We start from the raw sequence: 24,728 nt of genomic DNA, 5'->3' as shown, positions 1-24,728 counted from the left end.
TGTATAAGCAGGCAGAGATCCTCCACCCAGCTACATGTTGCGGTGAATCATGAGTTGTATTTGATATTTTTGGACGCTTCTCAGGTCTAAAGTCAATGAGAAATTAGGGACCGGTTCCTCTGCAATTGTTGTAGATGAGAATTTCGTTAAACTAGCTGCGTGAAACTAGCCCACCGTGGTGTGTGTATGGTATCCAACTCACTTAGCAGGGTCGCTCCACCATGTGGGCGACAACATATATAGAAAGCAATGCACAACCACTGAATACATATCATTAAGTTCTAAATATATGTGTATGAATGAGTTTTAAACGACGTACGAGTATTTAAGGTTAAAGCATACGTTAAAACCGTTGTAGAGCAACGGGCAGCAGAAAGAATCATTCTCATCCACCAACAGAAAATAGGCCCACTTCGTATTCGATCAAACAGAGTGAGGATTTTCCAGCAGTGGTTTCCAATGCGTTATGAAACTGCGCTCTGTTGGCAATTTTTGTAGTTGAATTGGAATGTGGTTCTGATGTAAAGCAGGTCGTGGACACTTTCGTAGCTGAGATGGATCAGAAAAGGCCTGGTTGAAGACAAAAGTGATCCGGACTGTCAGAACTAAAAATGGACGTATCTCGCAAACCGGAATAAGCTATTAGACGTACCATATATGATTTTGTGGTAGGACGAGCTACTTTAGCCACCCAACCCCACTACGCCAGGTTGCTCATGCTGAATTTGCAAGATTCCATAAGATCAATGATTGAAATCCCTATTTATTTTCATTTTTACAATTTATAATAAGTTTTTGTTGGGTTGTAACTATTCATCTGTTGGGCTTTAAGAGTTGTGTCCAACATGAAAAGTGCTTAGAATAATTAAATAGGACACTTACTATTTTTGTCCGAAAACCATGAGGTCTAGTGGAAATCATGACAGTCTATAAATAGCAAGTTTACTATTTATAGTTAGTCACGATTTCTAGGAATTTTAGTTATAGTATAATTCCCAAAACTTCTTCTCGTAGCCTTATTTAAAGAGTTGTAAACTCGTTTTTGATGATCAATAAAATTATTTCAAATTTTTTAAAAATTTCTCTGTAAGGAGTCCAGAGAAGTAATCCGTTTGAGGAAGACAAAACGGTTCTCGACCTCAACACGTCCACCCCTACGTTAGGTTCATATTCAAGTATGAAGGCTCCTCATACTAGCAGTAGAGTCATAGTCATACTCACCACCGTGGGCACGGCTGCCGGTATGCAGCCAGTGGAAACATTTGAAAGATCAACATCGTTTAAGCTCGTTGTGCCCTGTATATGCCACCCAAAGTTCAGGTCGGTCTATCCATCACGTGGGCTACACATGTATGTTTAACCTAGGACTGTTTTACAGATCCAATTCACCCGAAGAACCAGCCTATCGTTTGGATCAGGTGCCTAGACACAGTTGGCCCCTTGGAGAACAGCCAGGATCTCACACACAGGTGCCATGCTAGCACGTGTGCTTACAAGTAGCGACCTTCCAGGCGACCAAACTCAACCCACACACCATGAAGATTCTTCATCATCTAAGCCTAATCCCAACTGATTGGTTTGGCTACAAGAATTCTTTTTCACCGTTCCACTCTATCAAGGGCCATAACCAAAAAGTTAGACCATAGGTCACCAAGTCTATCAAGGGCCATAACTAAAAAGTTAGACCACAGATCATCAAGTCCTCTTACTGCATCCTACCATGTCCTTTCGAGGCCTTTTCCTTTTCCTTTCCCTTTAGAGCCTTCAACGTGTACCAACTCACTCCTAACCAGCACTACCAACTCAACTCACTCCTAACCAGCACAATTCTTAGTTTCCATTGCAGATGACCAAATCATCCAAGTCCACTTTACCTTGCCTTATTACCTGTTGGTTCTACTCTTAAACTCCCTTGAATACATGCGCATTTCTAGTTTTATCCCCTTCTCACCACTAGTGCATCTCAACATCCTCATTTAAGCTACAGTCATCCTATGAAGATATTATTCCTTAGCTGTCCAACATTGTGCACCATAAATCACGGCTTGACTTAACCATTTTATAAAATTTCCCTTCCAGTTTTGAGTGGTACATGACAATTACATAAAACTATAGAAGCACATCTCCATTTCTTCCACCCTGCTTGAATTCTGTAGGTGACATCCTCCTCAATCTCCACTTTCATGAATTATCAACCCAAAATATCTAAAGTGATCAGAAACTTCTTGGTTGAAAATCTTAACCAATTTCCCTACCATGAAGATTCTCATAAGAAATTATAAAAACAACAATATGGTATAGAATTCTACAAAGTTCAATGTAGCATGTCAGGGGGCCACCAAAGTGGCTATCCATCAGCAGGTATTGAAAGATTATATTAAGGGTGCGTTTGGTTGCACTATGATGAATGGTGGCCCCAAACACACTCTAAACTACATCTACATGCATATGCATTTGGCCCCCCTACCAGAAGGCCTGCCATGGCTTCCCAAAATAAACCATGTTTACCATCTGCCATCAGAAGCATTACCAATAATAGCCAGCAAACAAAAGCACAGACATTTATTACATTAATTATCAACACAAATCCTCATTTCTACATAACAATCGAACAGTAAGTGCTCAAAACTCAAAACAGCTCTTTGCCATCCACACGTTGGATGGTTACACCAAAAACCAAAAGGGGACTTGAGATGAAAATTAGAGAGGATCTTCCTCAAATGTCCTTGGCACTCTTGACCTCCTGCATGCAGCAATGGTCAATAGAAATACAGAAAACATGTCAACGCAACCAACAGTGATAGAGAGGGGAAACTGAAAGAAAAGAAAACCACAGCAACATCATATCCCTACCTTGTTCTCAAGTACAGCTCCATCAGGAATTTCCAGTTTTTCCCCAGCATTTGCAGTGATACTCACTTTTCCCTTTGAGAAAATACCCATAGATATGAAAATCAGTAGAAACTATTTGGAATACCACAACAGCCAGACCATACATTGTAGCATGTGCATAAAATCAAGTGATGAACAGCACGCCAATTGTATTTAGAAGCTAACATACATGACTTTCCATTCCTGAAATTCTATAAGAATTCAAGCCATGCTGTAATTCAATGGATTCTGATACATCGGTAGGGAAAGGAAGCAAGGGGCCAGACAGTACATACCACATGTAGTGATAAGAAGAAGAAGAACAACAACAACAATAACAATAACGTTAACAAGAAAAATAATAATAATAATAACTATAACAATGTCAGGCAACTAAGCTTTATGAGATATAATGTTGGGCAGTGAAAGAACATGTTAATAGGATGAGTATAGCTGATGCAAGGATATGTTTGAGATGGATTAGTGGCAAGATAAGGATAGAATTAGAAATAAATGCATGTGAGAGAATTTAAAAGTAGCACCAATATGTAATAAGATGAGAAAAAGTGACTTGGATGGTTTGGTCATGCACAACAGGACCAAGAAATGTGCTGGTTGGGAGGAGCAAGTTGATACAAATTGAAGGCTCTAAAAGGACAAGGGTAAGGCCAGAAAGTACATTGATGGAGGTAGTAAGAAAATACTTGACCTATGGTCTAACTGAAAGTAATGGCCCTTTTTAGAGTACATTGATAGAGGCAGAATGGAATTCATGTAGCAGAACCTAATTAATTGGGATAAGGCTTAGATGATGATGATGAATCACCGTCAATGTGAGTTTTTCTGCTCTCATTAATAATCCCAACCCCTCAACCTGTCAGTATTGCCAAATAACCCTTCCCTTTTTTCAAAGACATTCATAAAACACCTGTGCTTAAATTCCATCAGAGTTTACTGTTGAAGGGAACCACTAACAAATAAATTTGACCATTGACCACATGAAACTTTTGCCCTTGACTTTATAGAGATAAGAGAGATTTTCATTTTGGACGAGATTCAAATCGCTTGGTTATGAGGGCCCCAACATGGCCACATGATCCAAATCATTCAATGGTGGACCATCATGGCATTGATCTAGACTACCTAAATGGTGGATCAAAACTGTCAAAATGCCGTGGATAACCTATTCATGTTTGCATAGGGGAAAAATGGGAATTTCTCTCATCTCTAAAGTCAAAGGCAAAAAGTGTTACTTGTCTGGATATGATGCTCTATTGCTAGAATTTCCAGGAGATCTGTGCCGTCAATCAGTCTGATCACAAGGTCATGATGCATCCACCAGACTAGAATGCATGTCTCAAAGCTTATCAAACAGATTCTGTTTGTCACATGCTTCACACTTGATATTTCTTATGCAGGCCTGTTTGATTTCTAAATGAGAATAATTATCACCCAAATAAAGGGAAAACCAAATCAATCTGCCAGACAATTGGGTGACCTGTCCACGTCAAGCAACTGTTTTTGGTATTTGGGAAAGTCATGGAAGCTGACCTGACTAGCTCAATGAATAAAATGCATCCAGTCACAGATGGAATGGGTTAAAATTTTGTAGACAGACCTTGATGTCCAGAACCAAATCCCAAAATTGCAGTTAAGAATTCTAAAGAATCATAATCAGCTAAGCAGACTTGCATTGATGACTTGGTCAACATTTCTGAGATTTTCATATGATAGAATGCCAAATATTTTTTTTACACACACACTCACACAACAGTGGGATTTCACCACAATGGGTACTTGAACCCATGACCTTGTGTTGAAACTCTTGTGAGTCTACCACCGATGCATGAGTAAGGATCCGACAGAATGCCAAACATGTTTCTATATCTCAAGCCCTTTCTACTTCTTCATTTCGCAAGTCACTTAGTATTTTCTTCTGTAATTTGGCATAATTCCACAGGGAAGTGGGAGAATCCTACTGCAAGTAAGGACAGCAAGCTTTCAAAGAGGGCAAGCATGGATTCCAGACAGATAAATCACAGATAGAGAATAAACTTCTTTTTTTTTATTTATCAATGCAGATAGACAATGAACTCCTCTTGCAAGATGAAACAAATAGCACAAGCACCTGAAAAGGACGCGGGGTTCAACAAAGAATTTTCCTCTGGAAACTCAAATTTCCCAACAAGAGTGTTAACAGAGTTGCTGGATTTCCAGCTGGTGCAATGAAAGCAAGAAGAATAGGGAAACCAGAATCTCTCAAGAAAATAATAGGAATGCCCCTGTAACACACTCCAAACTGGCTAATAGCACAAAACCTCCTAAATTTTTTTGCAGTTCTTGGATGACATATATACAGTAATCATATAATTCTGGCTCTTCACATGAATAATCAATATGAGTTTGAGTCTATAATGCTATCATCAACTTATTATCCATTTTTTAAGGACTGCTAGGACATACCATGAATTAGGCCTAGTATACAAACTAGGTGACTGTTATACTAATGTATAAATTGTGTGGTGTCTGAGAGGCAAGAATCACCTAAACTAAAACTTGAGAAGTTAGCATAGCTACTCCAAAAATCCAAAGAGGAGTGACTTTTCTCGGAAGGATGTAGTTACAGTTTTATGTTTTAAACATGTTTATCGAGCAGAATGCTCTGTTTTCTTCACAATTAATCAGATGGTTTGATAAAACTGATTCTTGAGAATCCATCCCAAGGCAGGGCCCACATGATAGACTATACAGACCAATCACAGGACCTTTTCCAATATAAATGAACTACCCATCTTCCTTGCCATTGATCAATGATCATCAAATCAAAGTGATTCTTGAGTCATCACCTATCAAGGGTGAAACTTTAAGGTGTTCCGTAGAAGTAAGAGCAAGCGTAACGGTGCCCACCATTAAGGATACGTTGACTCAGTGTAACGGGTGATACGAGAGGTGATATGCCCCTGTAACAGTCGGGTTTCCTTCTTCTTCTTTTCGCTCCCAAAAATCCAAAAAATATTCAGAAAATTCGAAAAATTATTAATAGTCCAAATATGCACTCATTTATAATTTGAACATGTTTATGGTAGTGTAACAATCCAATCTTTGGTGAGAATGCTATACCAAGTTGTCTGATGGATCTATGAACCTGATAACCTGGAATTAACTGCAAACCTTCTATATTTAATTTTCTTACTATATAAATTTACTATAATGAATATAATACCAAAACATCTAATATTTGCAGGTTTTACTATTATTTATTATAGTATTGGTGTATTACGTACCCATAGATCTTAAGCAAAATTAAAATTAAATTGGGGTAAATAATGTTGCCAATTTGGGGCTAATTTGGGGGATCATTCGATGCCCTAAATCAGCCTCAAATTAATACAATCTTTTGGCACTTGTCCCACTAATGGATTGGTGGACATTTATTGGATAGTGAAGAATGAAAAATATAACAAGTGTCTACAAATTAACAGTGAAAATCATTCCAATAATTTATTTTTTGGACCATGACTTAGTAACAATAGTCCCACAATGTAATTAATTGACTTAATATATGCCTCATGCATAATATTTTAGGGCCATGTACATGGGGCCCACCTTAATGTATGTATTGTATATCCATGTCATCCATCCGTTTTACCAACTCATTGTACGGCATGGTCCAAAAATGAGGCAAATCCATATCTTAGGTGGACCACTGGATGAGGTCCTGAATGTGGGGTCCACCTCAATGTATTTTTATATCTATGCCGTTAATCTATTTTGCCAACTCATTTTAAGGCATGGTCCCGAAAATCAGCCTTGAGTGACACTTTGAGCGTGAGGCCCACCTCGACGCATTTGTTGTATATCCATGCCGTCCATCCTTTTTGCCAACTCATTTTAGGGCATAATCCAAAAAATGAGGAAATTCCAAATCTCAGTTGGACCGCATAGTGGGGATTGAATTTCCATCATTAAAAGCTTCTTGAGACGAAAAGATGTTTTGGATCAAGGTATTATTTGTGCTTTCCCTTAATCCAGATTTGCGTGACCTTATCAGCAGATTCAATGGCAAATAAACATTACAGTGGGCCTTAGGAAGTTTTTAGCGGTGGGCATTCAATCCCTACCGTGTGGTCCACTTGAGTTTGGATTTGCTTCATTGTAGGGACCATGCCCTAAAATGAACTGAAAATTTTCATTGATGGCATGGACATGCAACACATAAATCAAGATGGGCCCCATGCACCAAAACAGTGCATGTGCACTAAGCGGCATACGCCGCAGAGTATTAAAAAAAGGTTTTACGTGTGTGGCTGTGAAACAGCCAAGCCATCCATTCGTTTTTTCTCGAGAGAGGGAAAAAGAGAAAACAAGAGAGAAAGAGAGGGAGAGAGGGAGAAAGAGAGGAAGAAGAAGCAGGTATTTTTTCCCTTTTAGGTAGGGTTACTATGCGTAATGACTATTACGGGGACCGTAACAGCTGTTATGCCCTATAACAGCCATTGCGGTTCTTTTTTCTGGACCCTGCCGTTTCTACCCCGTATCATGTAACAGTAACCACCGTTACCATTACGTATCGGCCGTTGCAGCCAATGTGTAACCTATTTTGCACACCTTAGTGAAACTAAATGATGGATCATCCAAGTAGATTGTCTAATCTTTTCTAGTATAATCGATTTTAGGACCATAAGTTTTCTTATCTACTAATTGGATGGTTAGGATATTGAGATCAAAGTGATTCTTTCGAGTCATCAATCAAAGATAGGGCCCATGCAATGAACGTTCTATACCTATGACCAAACCTTTTCCAAAGTAATCAATCCAAGCCAATCCGTTTTCCTTTCAATTGATAGGATCTTTGGATATCCAATCAAAGACATTCTCAAGATCCATTGTCAATCGAAGGTGGGGCGCACATGATGGACATCACATGTCAATGATTAGACCGTTCCAATATAATAAATTTGGACTTACTATTTTCCTGCCTACTGAGTGGATGGTTCAGACTTTCCAAAGAAAGAAATTCTTGAGAATAATTCTCAACCAGAGGTGGAACCCACATGACATGATAGGCAATCCAATGATCAGATTTTTAGTATAATCAATCCAAAGTCAACTTGAATGATTATGATCATCCAATCAAAGTGATTCTTGATAGTATTTGTCAATGAAAGGTGGCCCAGATGATGGACAGTTTGGATCAATTATTGGATGTTTTCCATTATCATCTATCTCAACAGTCGGTTTTGTCGCCATCTATCAGATGGTTAGAACCATCTGAATAAAGTGATTCTTGAGATAAGTAAGCAATCCAAGGTGGGCCCACATGTTCAACAGTTTTGTCCAAGGGGGATTTGGCCATCCATCCAAACAGTGTTTTAGCAAGCATTTATTGTATGTTCTAGTGGCCATTTTTAGTCAGATAGTAAGGATTTGCCCAATCAAAGGGTTTTTCGAGATGTGCAAATCAGCTTGAAGTATGGTTCAAATCAATCATCAGATTTTTTGTTATAATTGATCAAGACCATCCATCTACTTGCCTCTAATCAAGATGATTCTTTAGAGACGGGCAGTTAAAAGGCAGAGCCCACAAGATGGATGGTTCAGATATTCATTGGACCTATGTTTGTCATATTAGATTTGGATCATTTGTTTTGATGGCCCTTGATTGGGTGGTTAACATCATCGACTCAAATGGATTCTCGAGAGGCTCTAGCAACTGAAGTTGCTACTATTCCCACATTGTTTTCCATCTCCAAAACTCTCATTGGACATTTGAATTAACATAAAATAGCTCCATGACGTAAAAGCAACTGCCCAGAATTTAAAAATAGATGAAGAAAAAAAAAGTTACAAAAATGAAATGGCATTTCATTTTGATACCTTGAGTGTTACACCAGCACCGAACCATACATCACCAACAACCTTCAAGCTGTCAAGCTCAAGGATGCTAGGGATGGACTTGAAGCGACTGAGAAAGTTGTTGACCTGCAAAAAAGAAAGGAAAGACACACTCAATTGTAAACATGCAAGGCTGAACAACCCCAAGGATTTGACAGAATCCAGACATATGATATGAACATTTCACCTTTTTGAATTCAGGTCCCAACTCAATAGAAGGGTTTGCTGGATTAGTTCTTGCACTGTTCCTGATTACAAAGCCATCGGCCAAGGTATAAAGATCCGACTACAGAACAAAAAAAAAAAGGTGTTAGGAATGCTCAAGATCCATCCAAGTAACCAAGATCAACATCAAGAAAAGCATTAACCTGGACGAGAAGCAAATCAGATGTTGCCTTCACTGGAAGAAACCGAGATCGTGGAACATTCGCACCAATAGCATGATCAAAGAACTGGTTCCCAGAAAGAAGAATGCAACTGAGGAGGTAAGAAACTGCACCAAACAATAGGTACAACATCTTGAGAATGAAGAAATGCATTTGATGAATACCCGTATTGCTGCTCCAGCTGCAGTTTCCAGCTGAAGAACTTTCACACCATCCACTTCCTGAAAACATCAATGACTTCATCAGCACTTCTCACACCAGTAGTAGTGAGTCAGAAATTTTTGTTAGTGTTTGGAATGAAAAAGGCTTGCCTTAGGGTTTGGAATAATCTCCATTTTAAGGGCGTCGGCCTCCACCAACCGTTTAATGGCCTTCAAACTCACCCACCTGTATAAACAGGTATCAGCATTCCAACATTGTACATGCAGTATAAAGACAGCTTGAAGTTCAGGGGTTGATATTCACATACAAGTTGTTGGTGTTGAAAATCTTGAATTTTTCTATTGATTTAAATTCATTTACCTGGCAAACACAAGGGAACATCACAAATCAGTCAAACATGAACTATTTCAAAATTCAAGTAAGCCATGCATCTGATTAGCGTAATATTGAAAGAGTGGTTTGTTATTTACATGATATTAGAAATTTTCAAAAAAAAAAAGGAGAAGAAAATCAGCATATAGCATGGTTCTTACATGTTCGTCAGGAACTTGTGCAATTTCCAGGAGCTGCATTACATTATGGGAGGAATAATGTCAACTAAGGCTAACCATTGAACATATCAGTCAAATACAATTAACTCAGAGAGGCAGAGGATAACTAGCGAATAAAATGCATCTCATTTAGTCAATTTCGGAATGAGAATAGAAAAGGCAGTTCAGTAAACCTGAGCAGCAGATCAAATAAAAGGTACGAGGTTTGCTACAGCCACTCACATGTGGATCCCTCCCTAGCCATCCACACACAAGCACACGTGCCAATACAATACTTGTAGACACAGGCATCATGCCTACAAACTATGCTATGCTGCTGAAAATGACATGAGACAGAGTACAAGAAGGCACAACCACCACATACCTGAACTTTTCCTTCATATGAGATGAGGGTACCACCTTTAACATCAGCCAAAGTTTTTGGGGTCACCTGCACAAAATACAAAATGCTTGGGAAAGGCCTTGAGGTTGAAATGGTACATTGACTAATAAGCCTGTTTGTGTACCTCCATGCAGTACTCATTCTTGTGTTGGATCAGATGATTTAGGATTTCTGTTCCATTCAGTCAGGAAGCACCCATATGCACATGATTGAATATATTTTTTTCTTGATATATTGTACAAAAATGAAATAGGCAAGCATCAAAACCAAGAATGAACATAGAAAAACATTAAAAACCTATAACACAAATATAATGTGTCCAAGAGAACAAGGATACTTAAGTCAACAATAGCCCCCAAGTTATCTGAGTTGGCAACAAAAACATATTCCTTGCCCTGAAAGGCAATGATCAAAGAAAGCAAAGAAAATGGGTTAACTTCCATAACTAAATTTAAAAAGAAAATAAAAATACGTGTCAACACATGGAAATCACAACATGCTATATAAAAATGTCCACCGAATGCAAACCTGTGATAATAAGGCATCAAGTTTGCCACTGTTCTTCAAGGATGGGAATACATCACCATGGCCAGGAGGATACCTTCATATTAGGACAATAGGCATGAGAAGGAAGTTAGAGCAGAAATACAAATTTAATACTCCGATTTAGTAATGAGAAAATGAACATGTAAAAATCATTATTTAACAGATCTTGTTCTGAGATAAGCCAGGTTCATTTCCTTCTTTTTTTTCTTTTCTTTTCTTTTAAGCCAGGTTTTTCTGTTTGCATCTATTTACATGAAGTCAGACAAAAATATGGCATCTCTAACACAAGTTCACAACGAGCAGGTTAACTCAAAAACTCTCAGAAGGCTCATTAAAACCCAAAATCACATTGAAAAATATATATATATCAAGCCACAATTTAAAGTACACTAAAGAAAATAAATCTAAAAGTGATGCAGCAATATTATGGAATTAGATCTACTTGAGGAATAATTGAAATGCATACCAAATTGAATGTTAAAGGGATTTTTATTGCAAAATTCCTCAAGATTTATGATTTTACCAAAATGTGCCTTCAGTATTTTAGGGAGTGTTTGGATTTGTGGAAAGGAAGGAAATGAAAACCCATCTCTCATGAAACTGTGAAGCTTTTCTTTGTGAGAATTCCTCAAGGAAAATCAGTTTTTCAAGAGTTAAACCCATACGTGCCACATCCATCTTCAATCGTCACCCATGTGCCACGTGCCAATGTTCTATAGTCCATCTTCAATTGTGCCCCACGTGCCACTATTGCACATGTGGCACCATCCATCTTCACTTGCGCTCCACATGCAAAGCGCTCACATGTTCCAATGTGCCACATGTACCACCATCGATCTTCACTTGTGCCCCACATGCCAAGCACTCACATGTGCCACCATCCATCTTCACTTGCGCCCTACCTGCAAGGCACTCACATGTGCCACCATCCATCTTCACTTGCACCCTACATGCAAGGCGCTCACCATGTTCCAATGTGCCACCACCCATCTTCACTTGCACCCCACATGCAAAGCACCCACATGTTCCAATGTGCCCCCGTCCATCTTTGCATGTGCCCCATATGTGCCACCATCCATTTTGCTTGTGCTGCCCAAAGGTGCCAACATGCCACGTACCATTGTACGTCTTCAATCATTCCATATGTGCCACATTTGCCAATGCCCCTATGCCGCCATCTAGCTTCAAGTGCCCACATGTCAAATGTGCCCATGCATCACTTGTGCTACAGCTTCAAGCACCCTACATGTGCCTTGTGTGCCACCATTCAGCACAGTCTTTAAGCGTCTCGCATGTGCCAGATGTGCTAACCTAGCACATGGAAATAACTACCTAATATTTTTCCAAGAAAATGTTTTTATTGACAAACAATAAATTTGGAAACAGGCCCCCCATTTTCTAGGAAAATCTTGTTGAGAAATAAACAAGGAACACTACTGTGGGGGGGGGGGGGCATAACTGACCACAATGCCCCCGTATATTTGTGTTTTTCCCCCTTCTACAAAAATTGCATTAGAATAGAACACTTTGGGGTCCACATGATGTGCGTATGACATGCATCGGTCAAACAAGGGCATTTCACATGATGATTAGACAAACCAAAAATCAAGCTAATCCAATCATTAGGTAGGCCACACCATAAAATAACATATGCCACCCAAAATGCTTGATTTCAATGCTTTTAAGGAAAAAGTGAAGAGAGTTTTTAGGTCATTTCACCCCTTAAAAAGCACAGTTTGGAACATCGGTTTAGTCAAAGCATTGTTTGGTAAAATCAAAAATCTTGAGTGATTGTTCTGCAAAAATTCCCAAGATTAAATCCAACCTTAAGATGCTCCATTTATCAATCCCTTTTATTGCAATAAAAAATAGAAAAGTATAGGAACGGATAGAATACTAGAGTTAGAACGGCAATAGTGTATCCCATCCACCATGCATATGGCATACATACATGTCAATCCAAACCATCCAAATCATAGACTCAATGTAATGGAGCAAAACCCAAGAAGCACAACAACAGAACATTCCTAAGCATCTAATACAAGTGAACTAAAATGATTAATTGGTTCGATTAAGTGTGATTCACAAGTAATACTCCAACGATAAGACCCACAATTTGGAAGCTGCAGATTACTGCAATTGTACAAATATGCAATTAATGCAGTGGATGAAACAATGCTATATATATATATATATATATATATATATATATATATATATATATATATATATATATATATATTAAAGATGGTAAGCCATCGTTAACAACTAGGGCTCTACCCCACTAAATTAATCATCACCATCATCATCTAAGCCTCATCCCAACTACTTGGATGGGCTACACAAATCATGTTCTGCCATTCCACTTCATCAAGGATTATATCATCAATTAAACCATAATAGATTATCAAGTGTTTTCTTACTGCCTCCCCCGACATCCTTTAGGGTTCTTCTCCAGCCCTTTCTCATTTCCGTCTCTTTCTTCTCTCTCCCTCTCCTCTTTTACTTCTACCCCTGAATCCCTTCCCCCCTTCTCTTCTCTCCCCTCTTCCTTCTACGCATGCTCCATCCTTGCTTCGAGAGAGATAAATCATCTCTCGTGCCTCATATCTCCTTGGTATAGACCACCCTCTCAATTTGATTGTTGTCCCTGTGATCTCCTCGCTTCGCTTATCATCCCCCCTACATTCTAGAAACCAACCGAGACTGATGCCAAAACAAGGAAGGCGGGATTCTTTTACTAGTCTTGCTTTAGCAAAAGAAGATACATGGTCAGTCTTCCCCTTGCCCTATTAGAACCTTCAATATAAATCAACTAACTCCTTCCAACTAGCACAATTCTTGTTCTCCATTGCACACGGCCAAACTATCTAAGTCTACTTCCCTCATCTTATCACCTATTGGTTCTACACCTAAGTTCCTCGAATGCATTCATTTCTAATTATGTCCTTTCTCATCATGCCACTCATCTATTTCAACTACATTCATCCTATGAGTATGCTGTTCTTTAACCGCCCAACATTCTATCTCATAAAGCATGGCTAGTCTTACGACCATCCTATAAAATTTCCTCTTAAGTTCGATTACTACACGAAGATCACATAAAAACTCCAGAGGCACATTTCCACTTTTTCCACCACCTATGAGGAATATCCTTCTCAATCTCTCTGTTCTCACGAATTATTGACCCAAGATACTGAAAATGTTTATTTCGTGGTAGATCTTGGTCAGCAATCTTAACTAATTCCTCGTTTCCACTCCAATGGTTACTAAAATTGCATTCCATATGCTCTATTAAGTTCAACCATTTTTAAAACCTTTAGATTCTAATCCTCCATAGTTCAAGCTTTGTGTGTAATCCCTCTCTCATCTCGTCAATTAAAAATATGACATTTGTAAACAACATTGACCACAGGACCTCTTCTTGTAAATGTCTTACTAACTCCTCCATAACTCTACCCCACTAAATTAATGAGAAAAATAATAGTATGCTCTTGAAGAATATGACAATCCACATACGCACATGGCAAAAAAAATAATCCTCCATAGTTCTAGCTTTGTGTGTAACCCCTCTCTCATCTTGTCAATTAAAAATATGACATTTGTAAACAACATAGACCACAGGACCTGTTCTTGTAAATGCCTTACTAACTCCTCCATAACTCTACCCCACTAAATTAATGAGAAAAATAATAGCATGCTCTTGAAGAATATGACAATCCACATACACACATGACAATAGTGTCCATGGCATACATATATTGAGCTAACAATTCAGGACAAGATGGGTCATAACCCATCAATCACACTACAGAAAGATCATTCTTATTATTAGATTGATGGCCATCAAGCAGACAATTTAAAGGAAAGTAGTTAATGCCCAAAAGCAACTCATTAATTGTAATCAGCCTATGTAATAGACTATTAGAAAAAAGCTTGATTATAATCCTATGTAGTAGTCTATTACATTGTGGTTGTGGGAGTGTTTTGCTCTCATTGCCAGTCCCAAGCCTTGACAAAGGAGAGGGATTGCGTTAGGTTGGCAGCCAGTGTCAAACTTATGAGTTATGCCATAAGTTTCATCATGAATCCGAAACTCGTGCGACCCCCAATTAATTGAGATGAGGCTTAAATGATGATGATGATGATGATGAGTCAATGCCCAAAGTCAATAATGAATGTTTAATTTGTCCGTTCAATACAATTTTAAGGTCACGCCTTATCTATATAGGAGGCACAAACCATCCAGCAAGCAACGGCTGGCTTCAAAGCTTCTTACTATATAGTCAAACGCGCTAGTGCCTCAACAATATTTATAGTCATTTTTCAGCTGGTTGAAAAGCCATCACGCGCTAGCACGCTCAGTAGTTTTTCAACGGGAGAGAGTGTGCGTTGAGGTAGACCGTTGAAGGCATTATTTCCATTTTTACGAAAACCTATGGCTAGAGAGTCTAAATGCATCGAAGTAGATCATTAACCATAAGTATTTGGGTAATTCTTAAGTTGCACGCATGTCACCGCCTTTAAAGAAGTTGAGTCGATGGTTCATCCATGACCATTGGCTAGGATATGAATGCAAATGTGGAAATCTTAATTCTTGACAACAATCCTAAAGAAGATTGTGAAAGTTAAATATTGAAGAATGAAGAATGAATGACCTAGTTAGGTCAAAGGGAGTTAGGTCAAAGGGAAAACCACTAAATGTTATGCTTTACCTTTCAAATGAATAAACTTAGGAGCCACTTGGATGCAAGAAAAGTTATGCCCAGACAAGCTTTTCAGGGCAAACACTTGTCCGTGGTTTGTCAAACCCATGTATACACAGAAAACCTAAGAAAATAAGAATTGTCCCCAAAATTTGATTGCATGGCATGTCTTTGCAGAAATGGTGGAATAAGCATGAGGACAACTACATGCGCCACATAAGCCTCACATGTATGACCATCCAAGTTCAAGCAACCCACATGTGCACATGTCACACCATCAATATTCAAGCATCCAACATGTGCCTCACATGTTAACGTGCACATGCTCTATAAATACAATACCAACCACCATCCACATTAAGCTCCCCAAATGTAGTACAATCCATTTTTACTCCTAATTCCACACCAAAGGTGTTTGACAAATAAGGAACAAAATAGCTAGTCCAGCACAGCATAACTTGGATAGTAGAGAATTTAATACAATATGACGAAGACAACTTGTGACTTGTGTTGACCATCTCTACATGCATAACCTTGAGATGTATGCTTTGTGATGAATATGAGAAAAATTGCATGTCTCGGCTTTCAGGAATTTGGATGTGATGTGAGAAATTGACTTAGCCTCGAAGATTTATTTCTTTTTTTTCTGAAAGGTTACTCAAAAAATTTTTAGCAAAAGAAACGAGGAGGTACAAAAATGATGACGAGTGATCATTTGGATAGTAGAGAATCCATTTTTACTCCTAATTCCATACTGAAGGTGTTTGACAAATAAGGAACAAAATAGCTAGTCCAACACAGCATAACCGGGATAGTAGAGAATTCAGGACAATATGACAAAGACAACTTGTGACTTGTGTTGACCAACTCTACTTGCATAACCTTGAGATGTATGCTTTGTGATGAATATGAGAAAAATTGCATGCCTAGGCTTTCACGAATTTGGATGTGATGTGAGAAATTAACTTAGCCTCGAAGATTTATTTCTTTTTTTTTTTCTGAAAGGTTACTCAAAAAAATTTTAGCAAAAGAAACAACGAGGTACAAAAATGATGATGAGAGATCATTTGGCTGGTACAAAGGAGAAAAAAGACCCCCCAACTTCCCCAAAAGATCTCCAGCGAACTGCCCTTGAACAAATTGGTGGCTCTAGCCCATTCCTCTGCTAACCATCTAGCCTTTTAGAACACCTTTCCCAAGGTCATGAAATTGTTGTTAAAGGTCTTATTGTTGCACTCTAACCAAATTCTCCATAGGATGGACAGTTCCCACATCATCTATCTTCCCAAGAACAAATGCGAGACCCTGCCCTCAAGGTGAAGGATACATGTGCTCTGAAAGAGTTGGACACCCTAAAAATTGCTTCCAAGAGACTAGAGGCTCTATGGCATGACGATGAGACCCAAAAAAAAAAAAAAAACCGCCACCCTCTACCCTTACCATACATGCAAGAGATCGCCTTGTACCACAAGCTATCCTTTTCCACTCTACAACCATTTAGCTTTAAGCCTTTAATAGCAAGGTTGTAGTACTTCAGCAACTTATCCCAAGGCCCCCCATCTCTTGATTTACAAACTCCTCGTAAGGCCCCACGCCCCTATCCCTGTCAATCACGTTCATTGGGCATCTAAAGAATGCCATGTAATACAAAGGCATGTTTCACAATGCAGCTTTTATCAACATGATGCAAGCCCCGAGAGATGGTAGCTTACTCTTCCACCCTAATAACTTCCTTTGAATCCCTACTAAAACTGCTTCCTAAAGAGGTTTGGTTGGTCTTCCAATGAATAGTGGGAGACCGAGATATGTGGAGGGGAGCTTGCCATTTTTCCAATCAAACGCCTATGCTAACACATCCACTTGTTTTGGCTGAGGCCAACTCCTAGAATTTCTCTTTTTTGGATGTTTACCTTCTAACCCGATAATAATGCAGGGGCATTTTCACACCGGGCTCGAGTGGGGTCGCTTGTGGGATGCAGAGGCACACTCGGGGTGGGTGCGGCCCATGGAGGAGGTCTCGTGTTCGAGACTCCTCACCGGGGGTGATTAATGCGCATTTCACACCAGACTCGAGTGGGGAAGCCCGTGGAATATGGGGACAAACTCGAGGTGGGCGGCCCATGTGATTTAGGGCCCACAAAGGGGGTTCGGCCGAGGTCCTAACCCATGCGATGTGAGGCCTGAGCTATGAGATAAAGGGATTAATTCGTCATACTCTAACAATTCGAACTTTTAGAACAAGTGATTAATTGTCCTGCATCAAATTGGTATTAGAGTGGGAGGTCTCGTGTTCGAGACTCCTCACTGGGGGTGATTAATGCAGGGGCATTTTCATAGTGGGCTTGAGTGGAGTCGCCTGTGGGATGCAGGGGCACACTCGGGGTGGGTGACCCATGCGATTTGGGGCCCACGGGGGAGGTCTCATGTTCGAGACTCCTTACCAGGGGTGATTAATGCGCATTTCACACCGGGCTCAAGTGGGGTAGCCCGTGGGATGCAGGGACACACTCGGGGTGGGCGGCCCATGTGATTTGGGGCCCACAAAGGGGGTTCGGCCGAGGTCCTAACCCATGAGATGTGAGGCCTGGGTTATGAGATAAAGGGATTAATTCGCCATACTCTAACAGTTTGAACTTTTAGAGCAAGTGGTTAATTGTCCTGCATCAGATACCGCCTCGAAACAACAAACAACTTGTGCATGTTGTCCACTTGCGTGCAGTCTATCCACCTCACAAAAGAAAAAAAGTGTCGTTGCCAAACTAAAGGTGGGAAATCTGAAAATTGGCTTTAGCCCAAAAGGTACTTTAGATTTTCTTCAAAGACGAAGATCAACAATATTTCTCATATCCATAGAGAAGAGAAATCAGCGGGAAATGTCTTCCACAATTCGATGCAACCTATAGTTGCAAGTCTAAGGATTTGTAGCTTTTTCATCACTGCATTCCAAAGCTCTTTTCATCAGTTTTATTTGTGATTCCGAAGTTCTTTCCCTCCTTTAATACGTCTCTAAATTTAATTGCCATAAAAGAAGCCCTTGCTTACAAACATCATGCAATATAAGCACACTACATCGAACACTTGAATATAAGAATAGCATAACAGTCGGAAATAAATATTGAAAATAACATACCAGCCATCCTTGCCTGTCTGGCCTTTGCATGGCAACGGAAGAAAATCATCAACAACCAAACGAGGGTATTGGCTCTAATGAAAGGAAATCAATTAAAACAACAACGTTAAATATTAGGATGCTGAGAACAACTCGATCTAGATATTAAACAGCATATTTTGCATAGATTTCCTTACCTGATTGAAAGTATGAATCTCAACGTTTGAGTTGGAATATCTCTCCACAATCTTCAAAGGAAAGGCTCAATGGGTTAGTCTTCAACTACAACTTCATTCAATGTAAACCAACTCTGTAAAGATCACTCACCTTCAATGTATCATCATGTGTATTGAATGAATTCATTAGGAGCAATGGAACCTTGCATCCGTACTTAGCATTGAGAGACTACGAACAATAATTGAAAATGGCATATCATGAACAAGCGAAAATGGAACTGAGAAAGAAAAAATGAGCAATACATATTATTAGAAGTTGACCTCAATTTGGATAACAATCAAATCAAGAAAAGTCAGCCCATTGCGAACTTCAATGACAGACCTGGAATGAACACAAACAGAAAACAGAGACAAAATATCAGGTAAAATAATCACTCAAAAGCCATTAGCATAAAGGAACATGAGAAAATAAAAAAGCATATCCAAATAACAGCATTTAAAGTTAAGCTAGAATCAAACATTAAGGGTTCGCAAAAACTGAGGTTACAAGTATTTAAGCTAGAATCAAGCACAAAGGATTTGCAGCAACATTGGTGCAAACCCTGACATACATACATATTGTAGGAACTGTTGTCAAAATCGTTATCGTATCATAAATCGTAATAGGGATTGAATCATATAAAATCACAGTTTGAGTCATAAATCATAAGATTTTTTATGATTTGCTTAAAATTTTGAAAAAATATAAATAAATCAGAAAAAATTAAAAACTCATCAATAACATCCTCTTGTCATCAATATGCACACAGTAATACCATGTCATAATAGTGTTAAAGGATTCATATATTTCCTTTAGTTTTTTGTCTTTTAAGAAATTTTCCTTAAAAAACATACAGGGATCCTTTAACAAATTATGTTCTTGTTACCTTTCTTGAATATAGAATCACATTGGAAAAGCGGTATTTGATTCTGTAGGCTGGCGAAAAAAGATATTTTCATTTCTAACTATAATTCCACAATACATATAAATCAGCATGATCGTATCGTAACCATCCATAAAAACATTTTAGATAAGTCATACATTGATTTGGTGTTTCAACCAACTAAGAAGTAAGAAATCATTATAATTAAATATATATATATATATATATATGTATGTATGTATGTATATGTATATGATTTAACGTTGAAGAGAATTGAAAGACAATTGAAAACATTCTAAAAGCCCCCACCAATTTGAAAGCATAGAATGAAAGCCAATTGAAGCTTAAAATAGAAGAGAACAACTACAATTTGAATTGTAAATCGGGATTTGAATCATAAATCATAGGATTCAAATCATAGAATTGTGGGATTCATATAAAAAGGGATTCAAGGTGGGATTCAAATCATTTTTTTCTTAAGATTCGACTCAAATCATAATCGTAAATCATAAAGCATAGGATTTTGACAACACTGGTTGTGGGTCCTACCACTTAGATGCCTAAAATTACAAACTAGATTGATATGGTTATTGGTGGGTACAATTACGAATTGAATGTGAACCATTGGTCAATTGCTTTTAATAGTCTTTTCTTTCTCACAAACATGGTTGCCTTATGATCAAATCAATCTGAATTTTGAGACAAAGCATCTACAATATGGAACCTCTTTATGAACAGATTGCATATAGTACATGGGTTCCATATCACCATGTGTGAAAGGAGCATAGAAAAGATTTGCTCGCTGAAGTGGACTTACATTGCTCTTTTAGCTATCTAGATTTCTATCATAGTTCACACCATTTTGGATCAAACTAGATTGTCATACTGGTATATCAAACCGGGTGAACTCGAACTGCAAAACAAAATAGAGTTCAAACTCGAAACAGGCCAACTACTATTCAGTAACTAAGACCAGTTGTGAATTACACAAGGTCCCCCTTAATACCCTGATTGGTTGATGGTAGTCATCGACAAAGCCTGCAAAATGGTTGGTTGAACCAAATTAGATTATTTGGCCCAGCTGTCCATTATGAATTTAGTACAAGTGTCCATTTTGCAGGCTCTTGATCAACAGCTACAATCCACCAATCAGGCTAACTGGAGGGCAGGGTTCAATATATGCTACACTAGTTTGGTCTCACTTTCCATTTATTATCTTCCAATTAGGATGTTAGCATAAGAATGAAAGAAAGATAGAAGGGGCACTGCAGATTGTCACAACCACCCATCCCTCAATCACCTGATCCAAGCCATCGTGGAGAACCTCCAAAATGAATGGTTTGACCTGGCCATCAATCTTGGTTGCTCCTAACCAATGGTTGCCCATCCCAATCATGGTTATAAGGGAGGTCATTTGCAATCCATAACGGGCACTCCTAAGCCAAGTAACCCGACTGTCCATGGCATCCAAAATTGGGTCCTCTGCCAGTCGCAAAGTTGTATGAAGTCCTCACATGATTCTTCAAATATGTAAACAAAAATAGTTTTTCATATACATATATAGGTAGGTTTACAATCTCTTACAGAATAACATTATAACAGGTGTGATTGGTGCTCTCATCTCAGATAATCAAAGTGCTTTTATTCCAGGGCAGCAGATAGTGGATAGTGCGCTTATTGCTCTCAAATGCGACTCCAGCCACAGATCCAAATCTAAGGGAATTCTATGTAAGCTGGACATTGAAAAGGCGTACGACCATGTTGATTGGGAATTTCTTCAATATATGCTTATGCAGATGGGTTTTCGAGACAAATGGAGAAGATGGATAGGTGAATGTGTGGGATCGGCGTTCTTTTCTGTTCTTATTAATGGATCCCCAAAAGGTTTCTTCAAAAGCTCAAGGGGCTTACGTCAAGGAGATCATCTATCCCCCTTCCTTTTCCTAATAGTTGGGGAGGCTCTTTCTAGAATGTTGAGTAAGGGTCAGGCCGAAGGTGTGTTTAGTGGGCTGAGAGTGGAAGGGATGGCTAGCCCGATATCTCACATTCAATTTGCGAATGACAATCTTCTGTTCTACGAGGCAGATCAGACCAAATTGAGCAACTTGTGGACTATCATTAGGTGTTTTGAAGCAGTTTCGGGCTTAAGAGTTAATATGGCCAAGTCAAAGTTGTTTGGGGTAAATATGGAGGAAGAAGAAATCAAGAATTATGTAGACTTCTTTCGATGCTTGGTAGGTCGTCTCCCAACTTTCTTTGTCGATCTCCCTCTATGCATAGGAAAGCCTCCAAAGTTTCTATGGGATAAGGTTATTAATAGATATGGGGCATATCTTGCAAGATGGAAGTGTAGATATCTATCATTGGGTAGCCGGTTAACTCTCACTAAGGCAGAGTTGTCGAATCTTCCTCTCTATCTCATGTCTCTGTTCAAATGTCCAATATTGATCTTGGCAACTCTAGACAGACCTAGACAGGATTTCTTGTGGCTTGGAAAGGAAGATAAGAAATAATTTCAGTTGGTTAGTTGGAAGGAGGTGTGTAAACATATTGATCAAGGAGGGGCAGGTATAAAAGATCTCAAAACCATGAACCGCGCTCTCCTGGGCAAATGGACGTGGAGACTTGGTACTGAAACCGGCTCTCTTTGGAACAATCTAGTCAAAAGCAAGTATGGTGCTTCGGAAGGGGGATGGTGGGCAAAGGACTCTTCTAACTATAAAGCTTGAGCTCTTTAGAAAGGAATTCTATCTATGAAAGAAGAGGTTCTAAAAGGTACTCGTATTGCAATTGGTAATGGTATTCGCACCCATTTCTGGAAAGATATTTGGGTGGGAGATGAGGCCCTTAGAGTTGCATTCCCACATATCTATAGCCTCGCCGCTAATAAGGTCATTTCAGTGGAGGGGTGCTGCTCAGTTATTGGAGGAGTAGTGGTGTGGAACCCTAAGTGTAGACGAAATCTTCGAGTTTGGGAGATAGAAGAATTTGTAGGGCTTCTGAATCGTATCCAAAACAGCAATTTGGATCTCCTTAGCGCCGATAGGCTTTTTGGGCGTTCCAATAAAACAGGGCTATTTTCGGTTAAATCGTTATACAGTATCCTGTCCAACCATTCCCCGTCAGTGGAAGAGGAATCATTTTCTCATGTTTGGAAATTTCACATTCCCCCCAAGATCAATTTGGATCTCCTTAGCGCCGATAGGCTTTTTTGGCGTTCCAATAAAACAGGGCTATTTTCGGTTAAATCGTTATACAGTATCCTCTCCAACCATTCCCCGTCAGTGGAAGAGGATTCGTTTTCTCATGTTTGGAAATTTCACGTTCCCCCCAAGAGAGCAACATTAGGTTGGTTGGTGGGTAAAAACAAGGTGCTCACGGTGGACAATTTGAGAAAAAGGGGAACGTGTATCACTAACATCTGTGTGTGTTGTATGGCTGATGAAGAAACGGTGGATCATCTTTTTATCCACTATTCTTTCTCCTACCAGATTCGGTCTCACATCCTATCTCGGTTTCACATGTCCTGGGTTTGTCCCGGAGCAGCCCGCAGTCTTCTTCAAGCCTGGTATGGCTCTAGGTGTGGAAAGCATAGATCCAAAATCTGGAGAATCTCTCTTTTGGCAGTTTGGTGGGCCATGTGGGAAGAAAGAAATGGTAGATGTTTTAATGGAACCTCAAATTCGGTTGAGTGTATTATGCCAAGGGCGATCCATTTCATGGCGGAGTGGAGCTCTTCCGTTGTAAAGCTTCAGAGTTGTAATTTGTCTTTTTTGGGCTTTAGTTGATCCACTTTCTCGGCGGATTAGCTTCCTCTTTTAGTTTCTGTTTTTTTTCTCTCTTTTTTCTAATAAACTTAACGTCACCTCTCAAAAAAAAAAAAAAAAAACCATTATAGCAGAACCAACTTGCTAAATTTGCTATAAAAGAAAATGTTGATAGTCAAAATCAGAAGAAAGCTTACTTGGGACCAGTGCAACCCATCGTAGTCCCCAAACCTCCATTCAGCTTCAGCACAACAAGCTTGTCAAGAAGTTTCTTAGTCTCAGAAAGATCTGCATTTTCATCGATTGTCACAGCATTTCCCAAAATACTTCCACCAAATTAACAATATCATAAGAATAACGCAAGAAAGAACTAAAAGAATTTCATTTTCTATTGACCACTAAAAACTGCATTTCCACTCATCAGATTTCGTTTCCACCGGCGTACATTTCAATTAAAAACAAGAAATATGAAATCGGGCGATCACCTTCAGGAGCCGGTGCCATGCTATCATAAGGAACGACGACTTCATCTGTCGGAGTCTGGATCTTACTCCATTCAATCTGCTGCGCTTCTCCACTAGAATTTAACAAGGAAGAAAACAAAATCAAGTGATGAAATTGCAAGATCTGGAGAAATTGACAGAATTCGATTCGTTCTACCTTAGATAACGAGACACAAGATTCACGAATCCAGATTTCTCGTTTTCACTGCCAAAAAAAAAAAAAAGGACAGAAATCTATATCAGATCCGAGATCTGGAAGCTGAAAGCTGAAAGCACGAAAGAAACAGAATTGATAGGATCTGATGGTGAGAATGCGTGTGCATACCTAATCTGAGTGAGGCCTGCAACTGCAGATTGAAGCTTCGAGATCTTCTCGGTCTCGGAAGAGAGAGGAGCGGCAGTGACGGTCGCCATGAGAGAGCGAGAGAGTGATGTGAAGGGCTTGAAATGCAAGGGAGAAGATAAAGAAGAAGAGAACAGAATAACGTGGGATCTGGACAATGAAACGACGGAAGATTTATACGGTGGAAAACGGAAATCTGACGGTTTCCGTCAATAGAACCGGAATATGCCGGAGAACCTGCGCCGGTGGCGTCAATTTTACGCACCGATAGGACGACACGTGGCTGTGGAGTAACAGGAAAAGGGCTGGCGCGGGGCCCACGCTAGCTGAGATTCGAAGCAAAGAAGGCGCCGCGAAAATGGAAATGCGTGGCGATCCGCGCGAAGGGAGAAACAAGGGTTGACAGTA

The 24,728-nt window shown here is 39.3% G+C and overlaps 1 protein-coding gene across 1 annotated transcript; it reads right to left on the bottom strand.

Moving 5' to 3' along the window:
* Positions 1-2,536: 2,536 nt before the first annotated feature.
* On the bottom strand, positions 2,537-24,525 carry LOC131236965 (UTP--glucose-1-phosphate uridylyltransferase). Its single transcript, XM_058234550.1, has 21 exons — positions 24,303-24,525; positions 24,135-24,182; positions 23,960-24,051; positions 23,672-23,762; positions 19,106-19,166; positions 18,936-19,013; positions 18,806-18,856; positions 18,630-18,703; positions 10,776-10,848; positions 10,585-10,642; positions 10,372-10,418; positions 10,230-10,295; positions 9,848-9,880; positions 9,622-9,674; positions 9,464-9,539; positions 9,317-9,373; positions 9,135-9,218; positions 8,954-9,052; positions 8,749-8,853; positions 2,854-2,925; positions 2,537-2,743 (listed from the first exon to the last, which is right to left on the bottom strand). Exons 1-21 carry the CDS (start codon positions 24,389-24,391, stop codon positions 2,717-2,719), a joined length of 1,434 nt encoding a protein of 477 aa, XP_058090533.1. The 5' UTR covers positions 24,392-24,525; the 3' UTR covers positions 2,537-2,716.
* Between the last annotated feature and the right edge of the window lie 203 nt (positions 24,526-24,728).

Source organism: Magnolia sinica, chromosome 2, assembly GCF_029962835.1.
Source record: "Magnolia sinica isolate HGM2019 chromosome 2, MsV1, whole genome shotgun sequence".
Lineage (NCBI taxonomy): Eukaryota > Viridiplantae > Streptophyta > Magnoliopsida > Magnoliales > Magnoliaceae > Magnolia > Magnolia sinica.
This window is presented reverse-complemented; position numbering and strand designations above follow the sequence as displayed.